This window comes from Molothrus ater, chromosome 2 (assembly GCF_012460135.2).
Source record: "Molothrus ater isolate BHLD 08-10-18 breed brown headed cowbird chromosome 2, BPBGC_Mater_1.1, whole genome shotgun sequence".
NCBI classification, from domain to species: Eukaryota; Metazoa; Chordata; class Aves; order Passeriformes; family Icteridae; genus Molothrus; species Molothrus ater.
In genome coordinates this window covers 70,426,239-70,446,612 of record NC_050479.2, presented here as the reverse complement: position 1 = coordinate 70,446,612, position 20,374 = coordinate 70,426,239, and the positions used below count along the sequence as shown (strand labels likewise).

The window sequence follows — 20,374 nt, the reverse complement described above, 5'->3', positions numbered from 1 at the left end:
CTGGATCCAAAGGACTGATGTATGTTTGTTAGTAGCTTGCATTCCAGCCAGAATCTAGGATGCTTTGTTAGATCAGTTTTATAGTAAAATATAGTTGAATGGAAAAAAGCCCAACACATTGTTTTACAGAGGAAACTGTAGAATCAGCACTTTAGTTATCTGTATTAAATAAACTGCTTTTTTTAAGTGCTGCCACTACTCAGCTCACTCATCTGCACATAAAAATTGCAAAGTTTCTGAAAAATACTCAGACTGTGCAAGTATGACAGTTTTTTTTTTACATACAGAAAAGGAAAAAGTGCCACCACATTATTGTCTTACCTTCAGCCTCTCCCTGGACTAAACAAAAAATTGAAGATGTGTAGCACTTAGCAGGACTGCACTTTTTCAGTCAATACCAAGCTGGGAACACTTCAGTCACCACTAAAGAATGTCTGTATGGGGATATGGGAAAATTTTAGCAGGTAGCTACAGCTTCATGAAAAGCTTTCTGAAAAGCAAAAGTATGCTCAAATTAGGCAAATTAGTAAGTGGAATGAGCACACACTCTAATGGCATGGGGAGACTGTTGTAGGTTATCTACTTATAAAATACACAGATGAGAAAGCAAAAATATTAGTTTGCTTTTCTTTATTTTTATTCTATTTTTGAAGGCAAAACAAAAAGCAAGTAGCTCGCTGTACACTTCCCAGCTGTAAGCTTTGCTTCACAAACTTTGACTCTAGCACTAACACCATGGCCACAAGCATGCAAACTCATATCCCTTGGGGTAGATTGTTTTTCTGTTGTAATTTTAAGCTGCTCCTTATTGTAAGTTTAGAGTGGTTTGTTCCATGTACCCCCTTCAGTTTCCTCAAGGGTTTTGCCCTGAAGTTGTTCACTACTATTTTCCCACCTAATCTTATGTCACTCCCCATGTCAATCTCTTGGCACTCTTGGCATGGGCCAGGGCCAGGAGGTGTGGGCTGGCCAGAGGATCACCAAGAGACTGCCCGTGTCAACCCCTCCCAAAACCAGCTTTGTTCTCAATATTGCTGCTCCCATGTCATAGTTGAGATGGTCACAATACAAAGCAACACTCCATTTTCAGAAGGCTTCAAAGTATGCATGCTTTTTATACATTCTTACAAAACATAAGTTTACACTTTACTCATTGGTCAGGAAAGACAAACAAAGTGCTTATTGAAATAGACAGTTGCAGATTTCTCTTATTTGTCCTTCTCTCTTTCTTGGTTTCTACATCAACGACCTTGGTAGGAAATTCTTTCAGGGGTAAACATGGATTCTCTTATCAAAATTCTCACAAAATTGTGGCTCACAGAAGTCGCTGCAAAACTTCTTCCACACACCCATCCCCCAGGTGACAGCATTTACTTATTGTCACAATCCAGCCTGTTCCCAGAAAATCCAGGCTTTCACCTGAAAGACAATGCCCTGAAATACATTCAGAAGTGTTTATTGGTGTCAGTCTTCCTTGACTACTGTTCTCTCCGGTCACAGCTCGCTTTGATAACTGTCTCCAACCCACTGCACGTTACCAGTGCTAACATAGTAACAGTGGCTTTCCTGTGGAGAACTTGGACATTCTTCACATCTGTAGTGATGCCAGACCAAAAAATGTCAAAAGTGTGTGTGTTCTGGGCATATTAGGATTTACACAAACTCAGAACAGAAGGATATGCTAAAGCAAACCATGAATGTTGTTAGAGGAAAAAAGAGAAAGAGGAAAGCTCCAAAAATCTAACTTCAGCAGGATGTGTTAAGCATATATTTTTAAACTGAGTCCTGAGAGAGCATGAGAGAAGGGAACGAAAAACAGGCAGTAAGAGATAAGAAATCCTCTCAATTGAAAGGGCCACTGTGGGGATGGAGACCTGAGTGTCAAGAATACCAGATCCTGATTGTGTCTGTGTCTGTCTTTTGAAGAGCAGACCACAAATTAAACTTTTCCTTGAAATTATATTACACTGTGACAGATTTTTAAAATTAAGCACAGAAAGTACGCATCTTTCCATGAAAGAGAGTTGAAAGTTGACCTTGAAATGTCAATATTTATTTTTCATTATAAAAAGAGCCAAAGTGTGCTTTCTGTTTCAAATATCTCTTGAGTTGGGGACCATACGTCTGAACTGGTAAAATCAAACACTGGTTTCAATGCAAGCACCTGAAGTGAAAACAGAGCGAAGGGTGCACCAGGTTTACAGCTACACTCATTCTGGAAGGCATACAATTCAAATGGTATGTAAAACTAAGGAAAGAAACATTCAAGCAAACTTGTAAATATTCTTAGAACAGGACCAACAATCTGGAAAAGAAGATATTTTGGTTGTGGTTTTGATTTCTCAGAGTTTGTCAAAGTATGGAATTCTTTCCAAATGTTTTATGCAAATGTGAAACATAGCACAGGTCATCAGAAAATTAATCTGGATTGTCTGTTCTTGTATTCCTTCATGATCTCTTTCCTTTCTAAGCAGACATTGTTTGTCTTCCACACCCTGCAATGTTTCAGCTCGGGCTGGACTAATCCCAGCCATTAATTACCATGCAGTAACTGGATCCATGTGGAGGAGTTTGGATGTTCATTGCCTCCACAAAAAAGTGATAAATAACACACAGAAGAGTACAAAGTTACAGAAGTGTGGTTATTGCTACCTCCCCTGCTGATAGGACTGAGGGTGGGGAGCAGGCCAGAGGTACTGTATATGGTGGGTTTGGCCATGCAAGCTTGGTCCCTTACTGTCCCTGAAAGTCCCCAAAGCCAAGCAGTCCCTGAAAGCAGAGATGGGGCTGAGATGGATGAACTTTGTAAAGTGGATGGCATCTTCCAGATTGTTTGATTTCTGCTGGGCTGCCCTGACCTGTGTCTGTTTGGTTGGTATAGTGAAGTGCTGGGCAATGTACTAAAATTTAGTTGATTTGCTGGGCAAATAAAGTGTAATTTTGCTGCTTCTCTCAATTGCACTTATTTTTTGTAACACGTGCCTAATTGCTTTATTCAACATACATAATATCCCTAACAACTACATAGCAACACACTGAAAGTCCAACTGTGGGCATCTGTCATGAGTCTGATTGAGTGATGCCAGCCTGGGAAGCAGGCACAATCCCCAATTTTCAGTACTAATGTGTAAATGAAAATTAAGACTTATAATTGAAAATTGAAATTATTTTAGATTATTCCAGAATGTTGTTGCTTCTTTCAGGAGCCCTCACGTTCTTTGATATCTCTAAGTTAGGGGATTTGAGTGCCTACTTATTTATTCAATATGCTGTATTCTTGACATGAAACGTGAAGCATGCATGCATGACTATTAAAAATGCCAAAAGCTGGGCTGTAAGTAGAGATTGCTGTAGCTTTAGTTTAGTTCCAAGCTGCCTGTTCTACAAAATTACCAGCTGACTTTGTGTTGGGTGGGTGACTCCGGCTCTGTCAGCCAAGGACGGGAATTGGGAAATGCCCAGTTACTGGTCACATACAAGGGCCTTGCTAAACACAAGAGTTTTTGTATTACATCCCTATAGTAAAATGCAGGGCAACCCTGACGAAGGGAGGAAATGACGAGGAGGACTCCATGCATATCAGAAGGCTAATTAATTACTTTATTATACTATATTATTCTGTGCTATATTACAATGTATTACATTACATCTAAACTGAATCTGCCCAAGGACTCAACTCCACTCAACTGCCCAGAATCTCGTGACTGTCTGCTGACCGACAGTCTGCACACGCGCTTGGCCTTGATAGGCCAAGGAAAAAAAACAATCTCACTTTGGGTAAACAATCTCCATATTGCATTCTATTTTTGCACAAACACAGGCGCAGCAAATGAGATAAGCATTGTTTCTTCTTTCTCTGAGGTTCCTCGCTGCGATTCCCAGAAAATATCCTTGGGAAGCTGTGCCTTGCTTTTCTCTGTGAACAGAAATGCGGCCACACATCCTGACTGATCTCAGCAGCCACACAGAGAGCAGGTTTGTCAGCGCTGTGACATCCATCTGTCTTGAGTGCTGTGAGCAGCCTGGGACACCACAATATAAGAAAGACATTAAGCTATTAGAAAGAGTCCAAAGCAAGGCAACCAAGATGGAGAAGGAGCGGCTGAGATCACTTGGTCCGTTCAGCTTGGAGCAGAGGAAACTGAGGGGAGACCTCATTGCAGTCAGCAACTTCCTCATGGAGGGAAACAGGGAAGCAGGCACTGATCTCTGCTCTGTGGTGCCAGTGACAGGACCACAGAGGGAATGGCCTGAAGTTGTGTCAGGGAGGTTTAGGTTGGATATTAGAAATAGGTTCTTCACCCCAGAGGGTGGTTGGGCACCAGCACAGGCTCCCTAGGGAAGCAGTCACAGCACCAGCCCGACAGAGCTCAAGAAGTGCTTGGACAACTCTCCCAGGTCCATGGTGTGGCTCTTGAGGATGGTCCTGTGCAGGGCCAGGAGCTGGACTCGATGAACCTAATGGATCCCTTCCAACTCAAAAGATTCTGTGATTCTCTGATTTTGTCCATGTTCATAGTTATGGAATTGTCTTAATTATAGAGATGCTAAGAGATGCTCAGAGCAGCAGGGACCTCTGCCCTCGCCAGCCTGGATCGAGCCGGGGACCGGGATATTCACGGTAGCCGAGGCCCCGGGAAGGGACGGAGCGCGGGTCGCGGTGGCTGCTGATGGCGGGCCCCGTGCCCCTCGTGCCCTGCCCACGAACTACAGCTCCCGGCATGCAGCGCGGCCCAGCCTCCCTCCCTCCGCCTGTACTACACCTCCCGGCGTGCGGCTGCAAGGCACGCTGGGACGGCCCCTTCCACGTGGTGCGCTGCTCGCGGCCGGGGAGGTGCCCGCGGTTTGCGACGTCCGTTTGCGGCAGCGCGCGCGGGCGCGGCCCCGAGAGCCCGCCCGGGGACCGGCGGCGGTGCTGCTCCTGGCGCGGGGAAGGGAGGGACGGAGGGAGGGAGCGCCGGGGGCTGGGGGTCGGAGCGAAAGGAGCAGCCCCGCCGCTGGATGTTCCGCGGGCGGCGCGGGGGCCTCCTCCTCCTTCTCCTCCTCCTGCTGCTGCTGCCGCCGCCCGGTGTGTGCGGCGGGGCGGGGCGCGGCTGCCGGGGGTGGCGGCGGCGGCGGATCGCGGCGGGCGCCCAAGATGGACTATGACTTCAAGGTGAAGCTGACCGGGGAGCGCGAGCGGGTGGAGGACCTCTTCGAGTACGAGGGCTGCAAGGTGGGCAGGGGCACCTACGGGCACGTCTACAAAGCCAAGCGCAAGGACGGGTGAGTGAGCGAGCGAGCGAGCGAGCGGCTCCCCGCGGGACCCCCGGCCCGCCCGCGCCCTCCTTCCCCCGGGCGCCTCCTGCCCCGCAGGCTCGTGTGCCTCCCCCCGCTCCCCACGTTAGTGCCGTCCTTTCTCCGGCCCGGCCGGATCCCCGGCCGGCCGGCGCCTGGCTCCCCCCGGGTCACTGCGAGCCCCTCAGCGCTGTGCCGGAGTCGTGTTTCGGTAGCGGGTGGGCTTGGAGAAACAAATTTTGCGCCCGAGGAAAACCGTTCCCTTAATGGATTCTCGTTATGAGTAAATTAGTGGCCGCTTATACTGTTCAGCCTGATCATCGGCTCATAGAACAGGGTTTTTTTGTTGTTGTTTTTAACAATGCTTTTTTTTTTTTTAATATGATTTATTACTTGTAGTCACCATTTTGGGTCGTCTTGCTGGCTGCTTCAGAAGCCAAAGTCTCCTCGTGCTTTTGGGGCTTTAGGATGCTTTAAGCCACCTTTTGTGTATGAGCAGTTCTTGTTCTAGACCTGAGTAAATTAATTGCTTGGCATAAACGTTTTGAAGAAAGACCGAATGAAACTGTCATTTAGGTTTCCCTCTTCCGTGGCATGGCATCACTTGCTGAACAGCGAAACAATAGGAAGTAGGGAGCAGGAGAAACGGGAGAGGCACGGGTTGTTCCTGTAGCAGGTTCTAAATTTTGAATTGCATCTAATCTTTCTCTTAAAGTCTCACCGCAGTGGTGCTCTGTATGCTGTCATTCCAGTAAGGTGCATTTCAAAAGTCTGGCTATTACTTTTACATTGAATAAATGAACTTTAAAGCAGACAGTGGTCAATCATGGCCAAAATACGATCTGGTTGTGTTTACATAAGCTTTTGATTCTAGAAGGAAATGCTCTGGCTGTTACGTGGAAAACAGCTGTAATGAAAATGGTTGCACCTTGTCTCGTCTCTGTATTAAACATGCTGATATTAATTGCAGCACAGTTACTTCAGCCTGAATTTTGTTTGATGGTAGGAGTCAGGTAACTACTTTTTTCGCAGAACGTTTATATTTGGATCCTTCCAACTGTCCGTAGGAAAAAATCTTATCTTGCCCGAATTCTCTCTATTCTGGGAGAGCAAGAGAAAAAAAACAACCAAAAAACAACAAACCAGTTGTAAGTGTGATAAGCTGTTGCCTCAAGTCTCCTTATATGCAGGCACAAATGCTGCTGATATACCCAGCCCTGGTTTCTCTGCCCATACAGAGATCTGTAATATGAAAAATAAGTCGAGGTACTGAAAGATAGGGCTACATTTCTAATGTTTGTGTCAGGCAGCTTTGCAGCTGTTCAGCATGTTGGACTGCAGCAACGTGTAGGGAATTCAGCATGTCGTACTGCTGAAGCAGTTTTGGTGAAATTATCGGTCTGCTTGATGTTGTTTGGGAGAGAATGTTTGAAAATGCTGCTGTTTTGAGAAATTACAGCAAAAAATGGAATTGTTTGCTTTAAAAATGGATAGTTGCTCGAACGTGGTTTTACAATAGGATGCACATGTTTTTAGATTTTCACTTTTGATGAGGGGGGAAATCAAGGTATGGTATTTGATTAAAGTTTGCGGGAAAAAAAAAGAAAAAGATAAGCAGTGTATATTGTCTCCTTTTTTTCTTTGCTTTGTTGTTCATTTAGTGCCTTGTTTCCCATCCCTTTCCGTAATACCTCCCATTTGCCTTTCTGACTTCTGAAAACTTTTTCTTTTAAATATCCTGTGTAACTGCCCTTGGACGGTCCCTAAAATATGTAAACTAGAAGCATCCATAGATGGTTTTGCAGCTTGTAATATGTTTGTACATGTGTGATCTTAAATTATAAGGATGGAATTAGGCTTGAAGTTGAGGGCTTTGTTTACATCCTTTTATCCAGAGGGAATTAGTTAAATCAAAGAAGCTAATAATAACATTTAGTAATAACAGTTAATGTTCCTGAAGCTGTAGTAATGGATGGAGGTTATGTCCTGTGGTGGGGAGTTCCTGCAGCAGAGTTCAGTATTTGTTTATTTGTACATGCATATATTCAAAACATACTCTTGCATTGTTTTAGTAATGGTAAGTAATGATGGATCAATAATTTTTCAGTTGTTTCTAGAGTCTATACAGCTCAAACTTTATTTTTTATATTTCCCTTGAGTTTACAAGCGTTCTTTAAATTTTGCTACATGATTCTAATTCTTAAATTAAAGTAGCACAAATCTTCTAAGATATGCATGGTAATTCTTGTAGTACTTTGAAGAATGGCATGCAGGACTGCCAATACTTTGTTAACAGTACTGGTTCAGCTTTTTCTTAAATGACATCTTCTACTATGGATGACTAGGAGATAGAAGGATCACAAAAAATAACTAAATTTTAGTAATTGAGTTTGTGCAAATGTTTCTTCTGAGGCCCTTGGTGATAAAACCCAGTTCTAGAATACAGCAGTCTCTGTAGTACAGCTGCAGTCTTCCCCTCCTTTTTTTTATTTTTATTTTACTGCTTTACATGTTTTACAGCTGCCTCAGAGGTGCAATAAGGCAGTTGAAAACTAGATAGCAGCTCTGTATCCTAATCCTAGGAAGTTAATTGCATCATTGGATCTACACAGGAGTATTTTGGAGGACAGTCTTTCAGGAATCTTGATGGAGTGAGAATCCTTCTAATGAAGGAGAGGTGTCCTGTGGTATGTGTGCTGGTGACCAAATGGGAGTGTAACCAGGGTTTCTTTCATGCCTTGCTCCAAGAAAAAAAAGCCAGTGTAGCCCTGCAGTGCCCCTTGCCTCAAGGTGAGGCTTGGGGTCCATCTCAGAGCATCACCAGGTACAGGTCCATGGACATTTCTCACATATTACTTGCCAAACTTTACCCAACTGAATCTGAATCAGCTGAGTGACAGTGTCAGGCATCATAATTGGGCTCTATCTGATGCATTGCCTGAAGCACAATGGTATTCTGGAGTTTTTATTTTAATCTCTTCTATTTTAAGTTTGTGGTCTGTCTAGGTGGTTGAATCTTCCTGGCTTTTTATTGGATGGTGGTGTCTTTTTCATCAGTGCAGTACCTGCAGTGGGCTCTAAAACCTGCTTAGAGCAAAATCTGGAATTGATGGGGTTTATTTTTATAGCAGAAAGATGTACAAAGAAGCATTTGACGCTAATGGGGTTTATTTTTGTAGCAGAAAGGTGTACAAGAAGACATTTGACTCTAATGGTATGCACTGGGAAGAGAACACAGGCATGGCATGGTGAGCATCAGTCTTCAGATAAAGGAACTGTTGCTCATCTCTAGTGTTTGTAGGATAGTTTACCTTTTTTTTTGGGGGTCCAGAAAATGTCCATTATTTCCTGCATAAAATTTGCCTTATGTGCCACTTGGGTGCTCCCTCAGGAACACTGCTCAACCCTGCTATTAAATCTACCTATTTGACTTATGCAGGACTTGTAAAATATGCCAGCAGTTTTTGTTGTGTGAACTGGCATGCAGATCTACTGTTTTTACTTTTTTTTTCTCTGCAACTCCTTGGGAGCTGAGTGCCAGTCATGGGCAGACTGAGGTGGCAGGACACCGGGGTCTCTGGTGCAAGCCTGGCTGCCCAGCTTGTGCAGCACAGGAGGTACAGCCCGTCCTGGGGCTGGCACCTTGTGCTGCCCACGAGTTCCCAGGCTTACTGGGATTGGTCTTCCACTGCTTTCTTGGCTCTCCTCTCCCTTTTTATGGTACAGCTATAGTCAGAAACCTGAGAGAGAAGCCTATTCTGCGGAGGAAGGCTGACTGTTTCAGTGGCAATTTGGAGTGTTTCCAAATAATCATTTTTCCTGTTTATTGGATGTGGTTTGGATGAGAATAAGAAATTACTGAATGTCCCTGTTAGGCAGTATCTAACTTTTTAATTACAACAGCAAAAAAATTATGTAATTGAGGGTCTTGAACTGTAGAAATGTTCCCTGGTGCTTTATTGAAAGCTTTCCTAATCTCTTGGAAAGAGACTTGAGTGGTGAGACCGAAGGTGGGAAACCAACACTAAGCAAACTGGTGCTGTCCTAGTTGTTGTCAGGAACTGTGAGAAGTGATGTTGGTCCCGAACACAAGTGGAATTGGACTTTTTTTTTTTTTTTTTTTTTGTAATTTCAGCACTTAGAGTTCTGTGTTGGAAGTATTGCTGTACGTAGGGGAGCAGATTGTTTAATTTGAACCCACTGACACATTGTAATTGGCACTATGAAAATACATCTTGTGTGCTTCAAGCAGTCAAATGTAATCTACTTTTTTTCTCCCCTTGAGGGTTTGTCTGAGTTGTAAAAGAAGCAGAATGGTGGAAATCTAGTAGATGTCCAGTAAGTTATTGGGTTGCATAATCTCTAATGTGACATTACTTTCTACCTACCAATTAAAGGATATTGCAAGAATTTTGATTCTCTCTCAGAAAATCTTGTATAAAGAGAAACTGAAGGGATGAGGAATATTTATCTTGGAAGATAGAGAAGGCAGAACTGTTTAAGTTAGATAAAATAATGAATGGTTTGGGTAGTGTGCAAGATTCTTGTGCTATTTTTGTTTCACAGCATTTGAAGATGGATGACCTGGAATGTTTTCGGGAAACATAAAATATTTTAATGCAGTGTAGATAAACTGCATAACCTATTGTTGAAGGGAAATGATAAGAGCATAGTGTCTCTTCTGTAATGTTGTCAAAACCAGTCAGTTCTGACTGTTGTAACTGTAGAAGTTCATTGCTCACTTACAGATCAGGCAAAGCTCTGTAATAGATGCAGAAGAACTGCTTTTGCTTGCTTCAGGAATTCTGAGTTTTGGTGATGTTTGTTTTTTTTTTTAACACTAAACTACTTTCTGGCCCTTCATAGGGTGGTTAGCAGATGAGTTCCAGTTTGTCTGTGTTGTGAGTGTGTATTGATTGAGTTATATTGGATAAGTAATCACTTACTTTGTCAAGTTCTAAATCAAACTTATATTTACTGAGAGGTACATGTCAGATTAAGTCTTTTTCTGACTTAGAGATGAGGCAGCTGAGAGGCATTTTAAAAACTTAATCTATTTTTAGTGTCACGTGAAGGATGAGACAATACAGATGCTACAATTTACACTATTACAATTAGAAGCTATTTTCTAATTATAATATGTTATAAACGTTTCTTGGCTTTGAGAATTTTCTACACATTAATTTACCACATTACACAGAATTTGGGAGTGCCACAAGTAATGAGTTAAAATTTTACTTGGTGAGAAGTGAAACAGTGGGGCTGGACTTGAAGTGTCTTGATTAGTTCTGTATGGAGCCTTTATAGGAGTTATGTCATGAACCTCATGCTATTAGTTTTCACTATAAATTTCCAGACAACTCTTGTCTTCTCTCAATGGTGATTTTGTTGTTGTTGTTTTTGGCTGAATGTTTGTGTGTTGATTTCAGCTGTTTTGACCCGAAGTAGTTGGTGGAGTTTGCAGGCAGGTGGTGAGAACCTGCAGAGCTGGCATGCAAGCCTTTGGCTTCTGACTCCTGTCAACAGTGGTGTGGAATTTCTAAATGCCACAAACTTTATTTATGTATGTAATATGTGGTATTACCTTCTTAAAATATATGCCCTGAGTCTCTTTTGGATCCTTCGCCATAGTAGTTACAAAGTTCCTAATTAAACTGTATCTACATAATGAGGTAGGCATGCCATATTGCATAAAGTCTTGTGCTCTTACATTTTTCTGGTCAACCACTCTTTTAACTGTCTTCTATCTTCTTCCTTCCCTTCTCACCCGGTTACATGGCTCCAGGCTTTACAGGTTTTTAAGGTCGTGTGGTTGAGAGAGTCCTGCTGTGGCCTTTGGACCTTATTTGGTGTGATCTTTTGTTATCTTGTCACAGATGTGTTGATTTATTTTCATACCCTGCAGCAAAGGTGAGTTGGTGTTTCATTCCTACCCAAAGCTTATGACAAGTACAGAGAAGAGGCTATGAAAGTAGTGTTGCAAAACAAGAAAGAAAAACACCAGAGGTCTGTCTCCATGTAGTTTGATTCTGGATTTATAAATTACAGTAATATGTGTAAATAGTGGGGGCATGGAGTGGCTAACGCGTGTACGCGATGTCCCCTTAGAGAATAGGGGTTCGTTTTTGAGGGTGTTGATTGTACAGGAGGCTGTGTTGTCACAGAACAGTGCTGCTGATAAAAGGCGTGCTTTTCTTTCTGGTAGCCTTCAACTGTAAAGCAGCCTTGAGTTTAGAGTAGAGAAGTCTGTGTTTTGTGAGTGGATGGGAATAAAGTTTCAGTTTCAGGCTTTATCCCCCCGGTGCTGTACCTCTCATGCTTCTCTCCCTCCACCGTCCCACATCTTTTCTTTGTGAGCTTGGCAAGTAATGCTGCATGTTACTGCTACGTGCAGGCTGATAACCATTCAGGAGGGTTTTGTGTTCTGGCTGGCTAGCCTGCTGTTCTTTCTTGTCTCCTCCAAGGCTCAACAAATGGTTTCTGAGACCTTGTCAAGCCCCATAATAGCACATTTGGGATTACAGCCCTAGCTTTATTCATAGTTACAATTTTTTGTTGGGCTACTTGTGAATGAATTGCTAACTTCTGTGTGTTGAGGCTTCCCATTTGAGAGATAGCTGCTTGAGTTTGGAAATCACTAGATGATCTTTAAGGTCCCTTCCAACCCAAACCATTCTGTGATTTTATGAATAAATATATTGAATTGTATACAGAAGCATACAAAGTCTTTAGTAGATTATATAGGAAAGGTGCTGGATAGTCCATTTTATATTCTGGGGTTTTTTTTTAATGGAGGATTCTACTGATGTTGCCCTATTGCACGGGTTTTTTTGCATAACCTAGTGAAAGTCTGACTTAATTATAAGAGCATTTGGATGCCAAAGAGTGCTTGTAAGATTGTGTGACACTAAGCAAAAAGATACTGCTGTTCAGAAAACAGTTTCTATTCAACAGCTTCTTAACAACCTTGAGTGTTAAGTGGTAGTATGGCAAAACATATTGTGCAGTCAGTTTAGAATTTGCAGGAAAAGAACTGTATAAGCCATGATTAAAGCTGCAGATACTTTTTAAAGGACAAAATGTTCGAGAGAGCATAATGATTTTTCTCAACTACAGATGCTAGCCTAAACATCAAAAATTAAAATTATCCTTGAAAAAATGCACGTTTTGTGAACAGGCAAGAACACAACTAAAGGTCACTGAAACAATCTGCCTGTTTTTCTGGGAAAGCTCTGCTGTGTGCTTGTAACACCTTGCATACAAGATGTTGACATTTGAATAAAGGACACTTGAGAGTTGCTCTAAAAATGAAGACTCAATTCATTACTGTGTGTGTGAAAAATAAGTGCAGCTGAGAACTTGAAATACAAAAGGATCTGAATTGCAGAAAATTCTTGATTCGACTTTTTAATTCTGGCCAAGATACATTTTCTGTGAGAGGCATAGCATTACCCTGTGAGTGGGGAGCCCTAACTTCAGATGTACTTCCAATTACGATTTGCATTCAGATAACGGGATAATCCCACAATGAAGCCTTGGAAAGTCAGGTTTCATCAAGTGCATTTTCTCACAGAACCTCTGAGCAAGGTATGAAGCTTAATCAAAGCAACTGGAGCAAGCTTTACCTGGGGGGACTTGAAGACCCCAAGGCAGCAAACTTGTCCCTGACTGTAATTTGAATCTTATCTAACTTTTTGTACTTGAACAGCTTGGCTTTCAAAATCTCTCGTTTCTTTTTGGGTGAACATCAATCCTATTTAAGCAGGGTGGAACAAAACAACCCCTCGCAATTAAATGTGCTAACAGTGCCATTCACTGTTATGTTAGTTCCATTGTGTAAAAGCCCAACTGGAAGCTTATGTGACTGCCAGATACCAGAAGACGTTTAAGAAAGACCAGCTATTGCAACACGGAAAGGTCTGTGGGTGGAGTGTAAGGGCGGGGGAACAATATCATTAGGACTGCATTTACATCTGCCACTTGTTTGCCTGTGCTGTGTTGGATCAGTGAGGCTGCAAAGCAGGGAATGCAGCAATGAACGGCTTGTTAGCCTCATTTCATTTAGGTGGGTGCTTCTGGGCAGTGAAGAATGCCTAGCCAAAACTTCATGGTAATGAGTAGTTAGTTAGTGAAACAGATAGGGCATGCACAGAGGGGGGCATCAACTTGGGACCTGGCCTACAGTAGGGTGAAAGATGGAAACCATTACTACCGAGGACTGTCTGTGATAAACATGGGTTGTTCTTTGCTCCTGGCATATGCCGAATCTGTACAGGGTTAAAAAAAAAACAGACCTGCTTGAAGTACCACTTCAGTTAAAAAAGAAAATATGAGGGATGGTGGTGGGAGGAGATGGCCTCTCAAAGCTAAAAGAGAGCCAAGATGGTGAAGTGTTGCAAGCTGCCTGGGAACAGTTTTTGAAGCTTTGCTGGGCTCTCAATGACTGAGGGTGAGTAGGTACTCTAAACCCATCAATTAAAAAAATGTGACATGCTCAAATAGTAGAATAAAGGAAGCCCTTGGGAGTGAGGATATGTTCTTTGAAAAATTAAGTCTTCTCTGAAGGATGAATAAAGAAATAGGAGCAAAGTGAATGTAGACATTATGAAAGAACTTAAAGGATTAGCAGTGAAGACAGTGATTGAGGGATCTGTCTCAGGTGCAGACAGTTGTCAAGGTGAGATATCGTTGCACATCGGAAGGAGCAAATTTCTAACCAGAAAGTATGACCCTGTGCTTTAAATTGTCCCAGTTATGAAAGGCTGGAAAGGGGCAGTGGTGAGATCAGATTTTAAAAGGACTTTCTGGAAAGTGGAAAGTACTAATTGGTAAGGCGAACCAAAAGCAGAGATAGTGGACCCATGGTAGGTGCTGAGATGGAGAGAACAGTCTTGCAAAACACATTCAGCACTTCATAAGTCTATTAAAATGCATCAATTGAGTTAAAATATAGGCTAAGGACAATGCAGTTTATGTAATCTTAACTATATTTTCAAAAGGCATCCTGTTAAGCTTCCTACCAGAGACTAAAGCTGAATTTAGAGATGGTCCTCCTCTGTATGGAGAAGTTAGAGATGTGAAATAATAGTGAGAGGTCATTAGTGGTATCTCCCAGGAATCTGTGCTGCTCAGAAGGTTTGTTTGGAAATCGCTTGCCATAAATAATTGGGGAGAAGCTTTGCTGATGAGTGTTACTTGGGATACTGAAGGCAAGGGCTGATCATAGGGCTTTACCCTGATCATCACAATCTCCGAATAACACATTGTACTTGATGTGGAGCTGTTTGTTTGGGAAAATGGTCCTTTCTTTGCACACACACAAGTTAATTATTGTTTAAGAAAACAATTGTGGAGTTTATAATGACACTTTCATGAAAGTGCTAGTTCAATGCAAGCAATTGCTAAAAAGCAGAGAGAATCACAGAACTCAATAGCAATGGAGTGGAGCACAAAACACAGTGCCATTGTTGGTTTAAGTCTTATTTTCAGTATTGTAGGTGCTTCTAATTCCTTCATCACAGAACCGGCAACAACTCGGGAATGTGGAGCAGTGTCTGTGTGAAAACTTCATTTATTCCCATGGACAAGGATTCTTTTGTCTGTGAGAGCACGGGATGGGCAAAGTCTCTGAAATCTTGAGTGTCATTGAGAAGAAACAGTTGTTCAGTGACTGGATACATTTCTGAAAGAGAATTCTCTTAAGGGCAAATAAATAAGCTAATATAATCTGTAGACTTGTAGCTCCTGCAGTAGTGAGTTTGTGACTGTTAGGCTTTTTTTAAAAGCAGCAAATAATGTTGCTTCTTCTGTGTAAACCAAGTAATGTCATAGATTTGACTACTGAAGAAAAATGGGCCAAAAATAGAAATTACCCAATGAAATTATGGCTTTCCGGAGTACAGACCTGTGCTTTAACCCAGTTTGTAGTTGATGCTTTGAAATGCTGTGCTGTCTTTATGCAGCTTCTAGTTTCTGAAATGGTACAAGTACTGAGGTGAGTTAAGAGCAATCTGAAGAAGAGAAGGAAAGTGCAGATGAATTACAGCAGTCTTTTCCTTTAGAGATAATTTGTGTAGGCACTTGTTGTTTTGTTTCCTATAAAAGTACTGGTAAGACTGCCATGACCTTTAGTAAAGCACCATGGAGCTTTGAGTCTGGAGCAGGGGTCTGCTGCCCATCAGCTAATCTCATAGGAGTGATCTTCATAATTGTGTGGATTTAAACCTAGGTTTTAGGCTGGCTGTCAAATTACAGTTTTGTGTATTAAGAGACGAAAAGAGAACCAAATCCCAGGGATTCTCTCCCTGCAGAAATTTTGTGATGGAGCTAGTTGCAGGGCTATGGCGAGATGGTCTTTTTTGTTGGGTTTTTTTTTTTTCTTTTTTTTCTGTTTTTTGAGTTATGGACAGCCATACTTCCTGTGGTATTACCACTAGAAAGCAGGGTGTGAAGCGAGTGGTATCTTGCTTTTTCTCCTCCATCTCTGTCTCTGTCCTTTACTCATTCCTTTGCTGTCTTTTGCTCTCACCACATACTTTGTTAATGCTGGTTTTGATACTCCTTGTACCCTGCTGTAAATGGACAGAATTAGTTAACCTATGTTAGTGAACTTACTTAACATTAGTTAAATTCTTTTTCAGAAGTAGATAACTCTTAGGAAAATGCAGGAAGTGAGTTCTGTCATGGAGTGTGGCACAGATCACAGCTGGCATAAAGGAAGGGAATTTTTTGGCTGGGAGCAGCAAGGCAGAGATGTTGAGAGAAGACTTTCCTTTTGACTGCAGCAAATTCTTAGATCAGAAGAACCACATTTACAGTGCATCATTGAATTTGCTTGGTTGCTTTGAACTTCCTGCCAAACTACATGTTGTGGCAAAAGTTGTTAATTAAAAAAAAATAAAATCTAAGAACAAAAGGAAAAAAGGGAATCAGTAATTGCCGTTTACCACATCAACCATCACAGAAGCCCTTGTATTTATTGTCTTGCTGTTGATGGTTTTTCCTCCAGCTTTGGAAAATACTTTTTCTTTACCCATTAAAAGCTCTGATTATTGGAGGATTTATTTTGAAGTAGAAAGTATTCTCAGCATGAACCTTGCTATCTGTTAAAAATAATGATGCTGTTCTGGCCCAGCGATCTTGCCATGTCTTCCTAAGTATTTTGGGAATGGAAAAAATATTGATGCCTTAGCTGGACCTTTAATAAATTCAGTTCTGTTAATGCATTTTCCCCTGGACTAATTTATTTGTGTTAGCATTGAGGTGAGTAATATGGTCTTTTATTTTCATATGACATCTTGTAAAATCAAATCCGAGTCCATGAAACCAGCTTCAGTGAAAAACTGTGCACCTTATATGCTTCTATCCTTTAGTAAAGGTTTTTCTTTTTGCTTTTTTTTAAAGCAAACAGTCTAAAAATTGCATGTTAAAGTGTTGACTAGACTCATTCTGAAGCATTACTTTGAGGATAAGCTATATGGGGGGGGGGGGGGGCAGCAGGGGGCTGATGGCAACAATGAAGAGCACAAACTGTCTTTTTTCCCTGCTTTTGCATATGCTGTCTTTTGCCTCCGCATTTTCTGTGTATCATGTGCATGTCTTCAAAAGGGGAAAAAACCCAACCCTTACCATGCAAATTTATTGGAATTTTGCCTTAGAGAGAAGTCTTAATTTTTTTCTTCTGCTGGATTGTTTAATGTTTACATTTTAAATAAGATTTTTCTGCTAGACCTTAAGTTAAATTTTTAATTCAGCTAGAAATTATTGACAAACTTGCAAGATATTCACTGCCTAGCATTAAGGCATTTATTTTTGTTACATTTCCAGAAAAAAAAGAAGAGAAAGAAGAGAACAGCAGGGTAAAATTAAAATGAAATATGAAATTTCTGTCAATTTTTCTGAGTTTTGCAATGTACAAGTTTTGCAGAGATGCTGTATTGTTTGGAGACTTCATTCAGCTCTAGCGGATTCTAGACAGTTGAACACCACCTTTTTTTGTTAATTTTTGTTTGGTTGGTTTTTGTTTATTTTTAACATGTTTCCATGCATTTTTATTCATATTTTTTGTGTAACTCACATTTGAAGTTGAAGAAGTAAATAATATTTATTTCTGTATAAATGGGGAAGCAGTCTGAAATCTCCCCTTTGGGAGTGAGCACCCTTGAGTGTGTGACAATTTAAAGAGGTCCTAATGCTGGCATCTGTATTAGAATGGGTGGAAGATACTGCTTTTAGTGGCAAGGAAAAATATGAAAGAAGTCACACTACTTTATGAACTGAATTTAATCTCATCTACTGATTAACTAGTACCAGCTGCACTTTATTCCCTTCTCTTCCTGGAAAGAGATGTTCTTTATTTTCATGCTCTCTTTGTAGAGGAGAGAAGAGTTGTAAACTGCTCTTTTTAGCTGAAATGCTTAAAACAATAGTTCAGATTCACAGATTTTCTGACTGGGTTGTATTATTCATAATCCTTTCTCATATATTATTATATAAGAGGCTTTCATGACAAAATCTGGGATTTTATCTCAGTTTTGGCAGATTTCTTCCTTGAAAAGAACAAGCTAGAATTTATGATGGGATAAACTTTAAGCTGGTTGTAAATACTTTTAAATACTCCAGGCTTGAATAAATCTGAACTTTTAAATATAGTCATGCTTTGGTTGTGTGGAACACAGTTTATAATAGAGAAGATAATGTTAACCTGTTTCCTGTAGGTTTAATGCATGTTATAGAACTACTGCATTTTTCAAAATGTTTTTAAGTTCAGTCAAATGAAGAAGCAGTAATTTGAGCTAATATTTATCTTCTGATTTGATTTCTTCCAACTTACTTTAGCCAATTTAACTGAAATGTGCTCACAAGACAAAACCCATGAATGACTCTTGTAAAATTAAGTATTTTTTAGAATAATAAATTTTTGGGAATTTATATTCATAATATGCATAGAGCATCAGTAAAAGTAAAATAACTTTCAAGTCCTTCTTAAACCTCTATAAGAGAAGAACATAATTTTAGTTTATATTGTTTCCGTATTTTGAAAAATAGGTGTCTTTAGCGATGGTGAATTTTTCCAGTGATCATAATTACTTCTGCAGGGGGTGCTGCACTTAGCTGGCAAATGTGAATGTACTGCATCCAGCTGATGTGGAAAAAAAAAGTACTGGTTAGAAGCTAATCTAACATCATCTTAAATGTGGACAGGAACTGCTGTACTTCTGCTGTGTCTGCTTTTCATTTTTAGCTAAGTCTGGTGTTCATCTGAGCACTCAGCAGGCCACTTCAGTGTACTAATGGGGCAGAAAGTGTACCAGAGAAAAATCTGGAAATACCTTTCTGAATAAGGTCAGAACAAGCTCATCTCCATCAGAAATGAGTGCCTGGGCTCTAGTGCAAAGGACAGGAGTGTGTGTGTATGAAAAAGGGGTTGTTTCAGCAGGAACTCATTGACTCAAAGCAAGCCATTGTGCAAAACTTCTTGGTATTTTTCAGTTCTTTTTGTCAACATAATTGGAAAACATTTTGATATGTGAAAACCAGCAGGTTTTGTAAAAAGGAAATTACAAGAAGATGAAGTGGTTGTCATTGCATCATTGTTAGCTCAGATATTTTTGAGAGAATGATTTATAGGATTTTGTTCTTTATTTTAGGATTACCTGAAGGTACAGGGTCAGTGATGAGATTTACTGTGTGTGCTAATTAGCGTGACAAAAGTTTTGACCTAAATGTGTTTCTGGGAATTCAGGTGCTTATAGTGTGACTTCTCAGCTACTAGTAGCTAGTAGCCAGTATCCATTTTTTCCTGTACAATTTATTTTCTGCTGATGCACATAATTTTTGCTATTTGACTGTTACCCTCTATCTTCACAGAACTGTTCTATCTCATTCTGCAGAGTTATACCTGGTCAGCATTGTACGTTGAAATGTATGCAGTGATAACTGCTGGGTTCCATACATTTAAACGTCTTTACAATTTGCAACATTTCTCATTCTCCGCTGTTGTGACAATGTAAATTTAAATTTTATTGCATTCTTCAGTTTTAAAGGCAGTTTATGTGCTTGTTGAGGATTAACCTCAGCAGCTCAGCCCCATGCAGCTGCGTGCCGTCCAGGCTCTCTCATTTGGCCCTGCATGTATGATGAGATCATGTCGCAAGCTTTGCTAAGGTCAAGGTAACATCCCGTGCTTTTTCACTGTCCTCTCATTGTATGGGACACTCACGTTGATGAGACACAACTTATCATTGGAAAATCCTTGCTAGTTGTTCCCAGTCGTCTGCTTTCCTTAAAGTTTCCAAGGAGGGTTTGCTGCGTAACCTTTTTGTAGACTGAGATTCGGCTGGTTGGCCTATAATATCACTGAACCAGAGAGGTCAGTGATATTTGCCCTTTTTCCCTTCTCAGAGAGGTCCCGATATTTGCCCTTTTCCAATGATCAGGAATCTGCCAGTGTGCAGTGTGACCTTTTGCAAATGACAGAGTGGCTTTGCAATGACATTTGCCAGCACCCTTAAATGCAGCCCACCTGGTCCCGTGGACTCGAGTGTCTCCAGTTTGTTGACATTGTCCCTAATTTGGTTTTCCTCTACTTCCTTTCACCAGGACTGTGCCACCAGTGTTGAGAATGTGTAGTTGTGAAAGTGTATTGTGATGTGAAAACCGATGCCAAGAAGGCACTGAGAACCTGAGCCTCTTGTGTTCTTTGCCCCTTGGTTCTCCAACACACTGGGATGGTAGTTAATAGGTACAAAATGCAAAACAATTAGAACTACTGGTATAAATAACTTATTCTGACAAGATTATTTAGTGCACAGATGTGGTGTTGATAATAGCTGTGGGAAATAGATAAATCTATTTTTGCAAGTCATCATTTGAGTGGGTACCAAGTCTGTCCTCATCTTGCTGTGCTTTCTAGAAAATTATGTCTTCTTATGGTTTGTATTTAAGTGTTTGCTGTGGTTGTATTAGGGGCATTTAGTATAAAAGGATTAAATCTTTCAAAAACTGCATTTGTGCATTTATACACTTCCCAGGAACTGAATTACTGCTTCCTGTAAACTTCATTGCATCTCTTGTATGACTAGGGGGATTCTAATTT

The 20,374-nt window shown here is 41.0% G+C and overlaps 1 protein-coding gene across 3 annotated transcripts in view; it reads left to right on the top strand.

The window, feature by feature from the left end:
• The first annotated feature begins 4,989 nt into the window (after positions 1-4,989).
• The window catches only part of CDK8 (cyclin dependent kinase 8), a 68,749-nt gene continuing 53,364 nt past the window's right edge, over positions 4,990-20,374 (top strand). For all 3 annotated transcript variants that reach the window (XM_036404140.2, XM_036404139.2, XM_036404138.1), the window contains exon 1: positions 4,990-5,265. In XM_036404140.2, the coding sequence (XP_036260033.1) occupies positions 5,138-5,265 (128 nt within the window). In that variant the 5' untranslated portion in view covers positions 4,990-5,137. The remainder of the gene's footprint in view (positions 5,266-20,374) is intronic.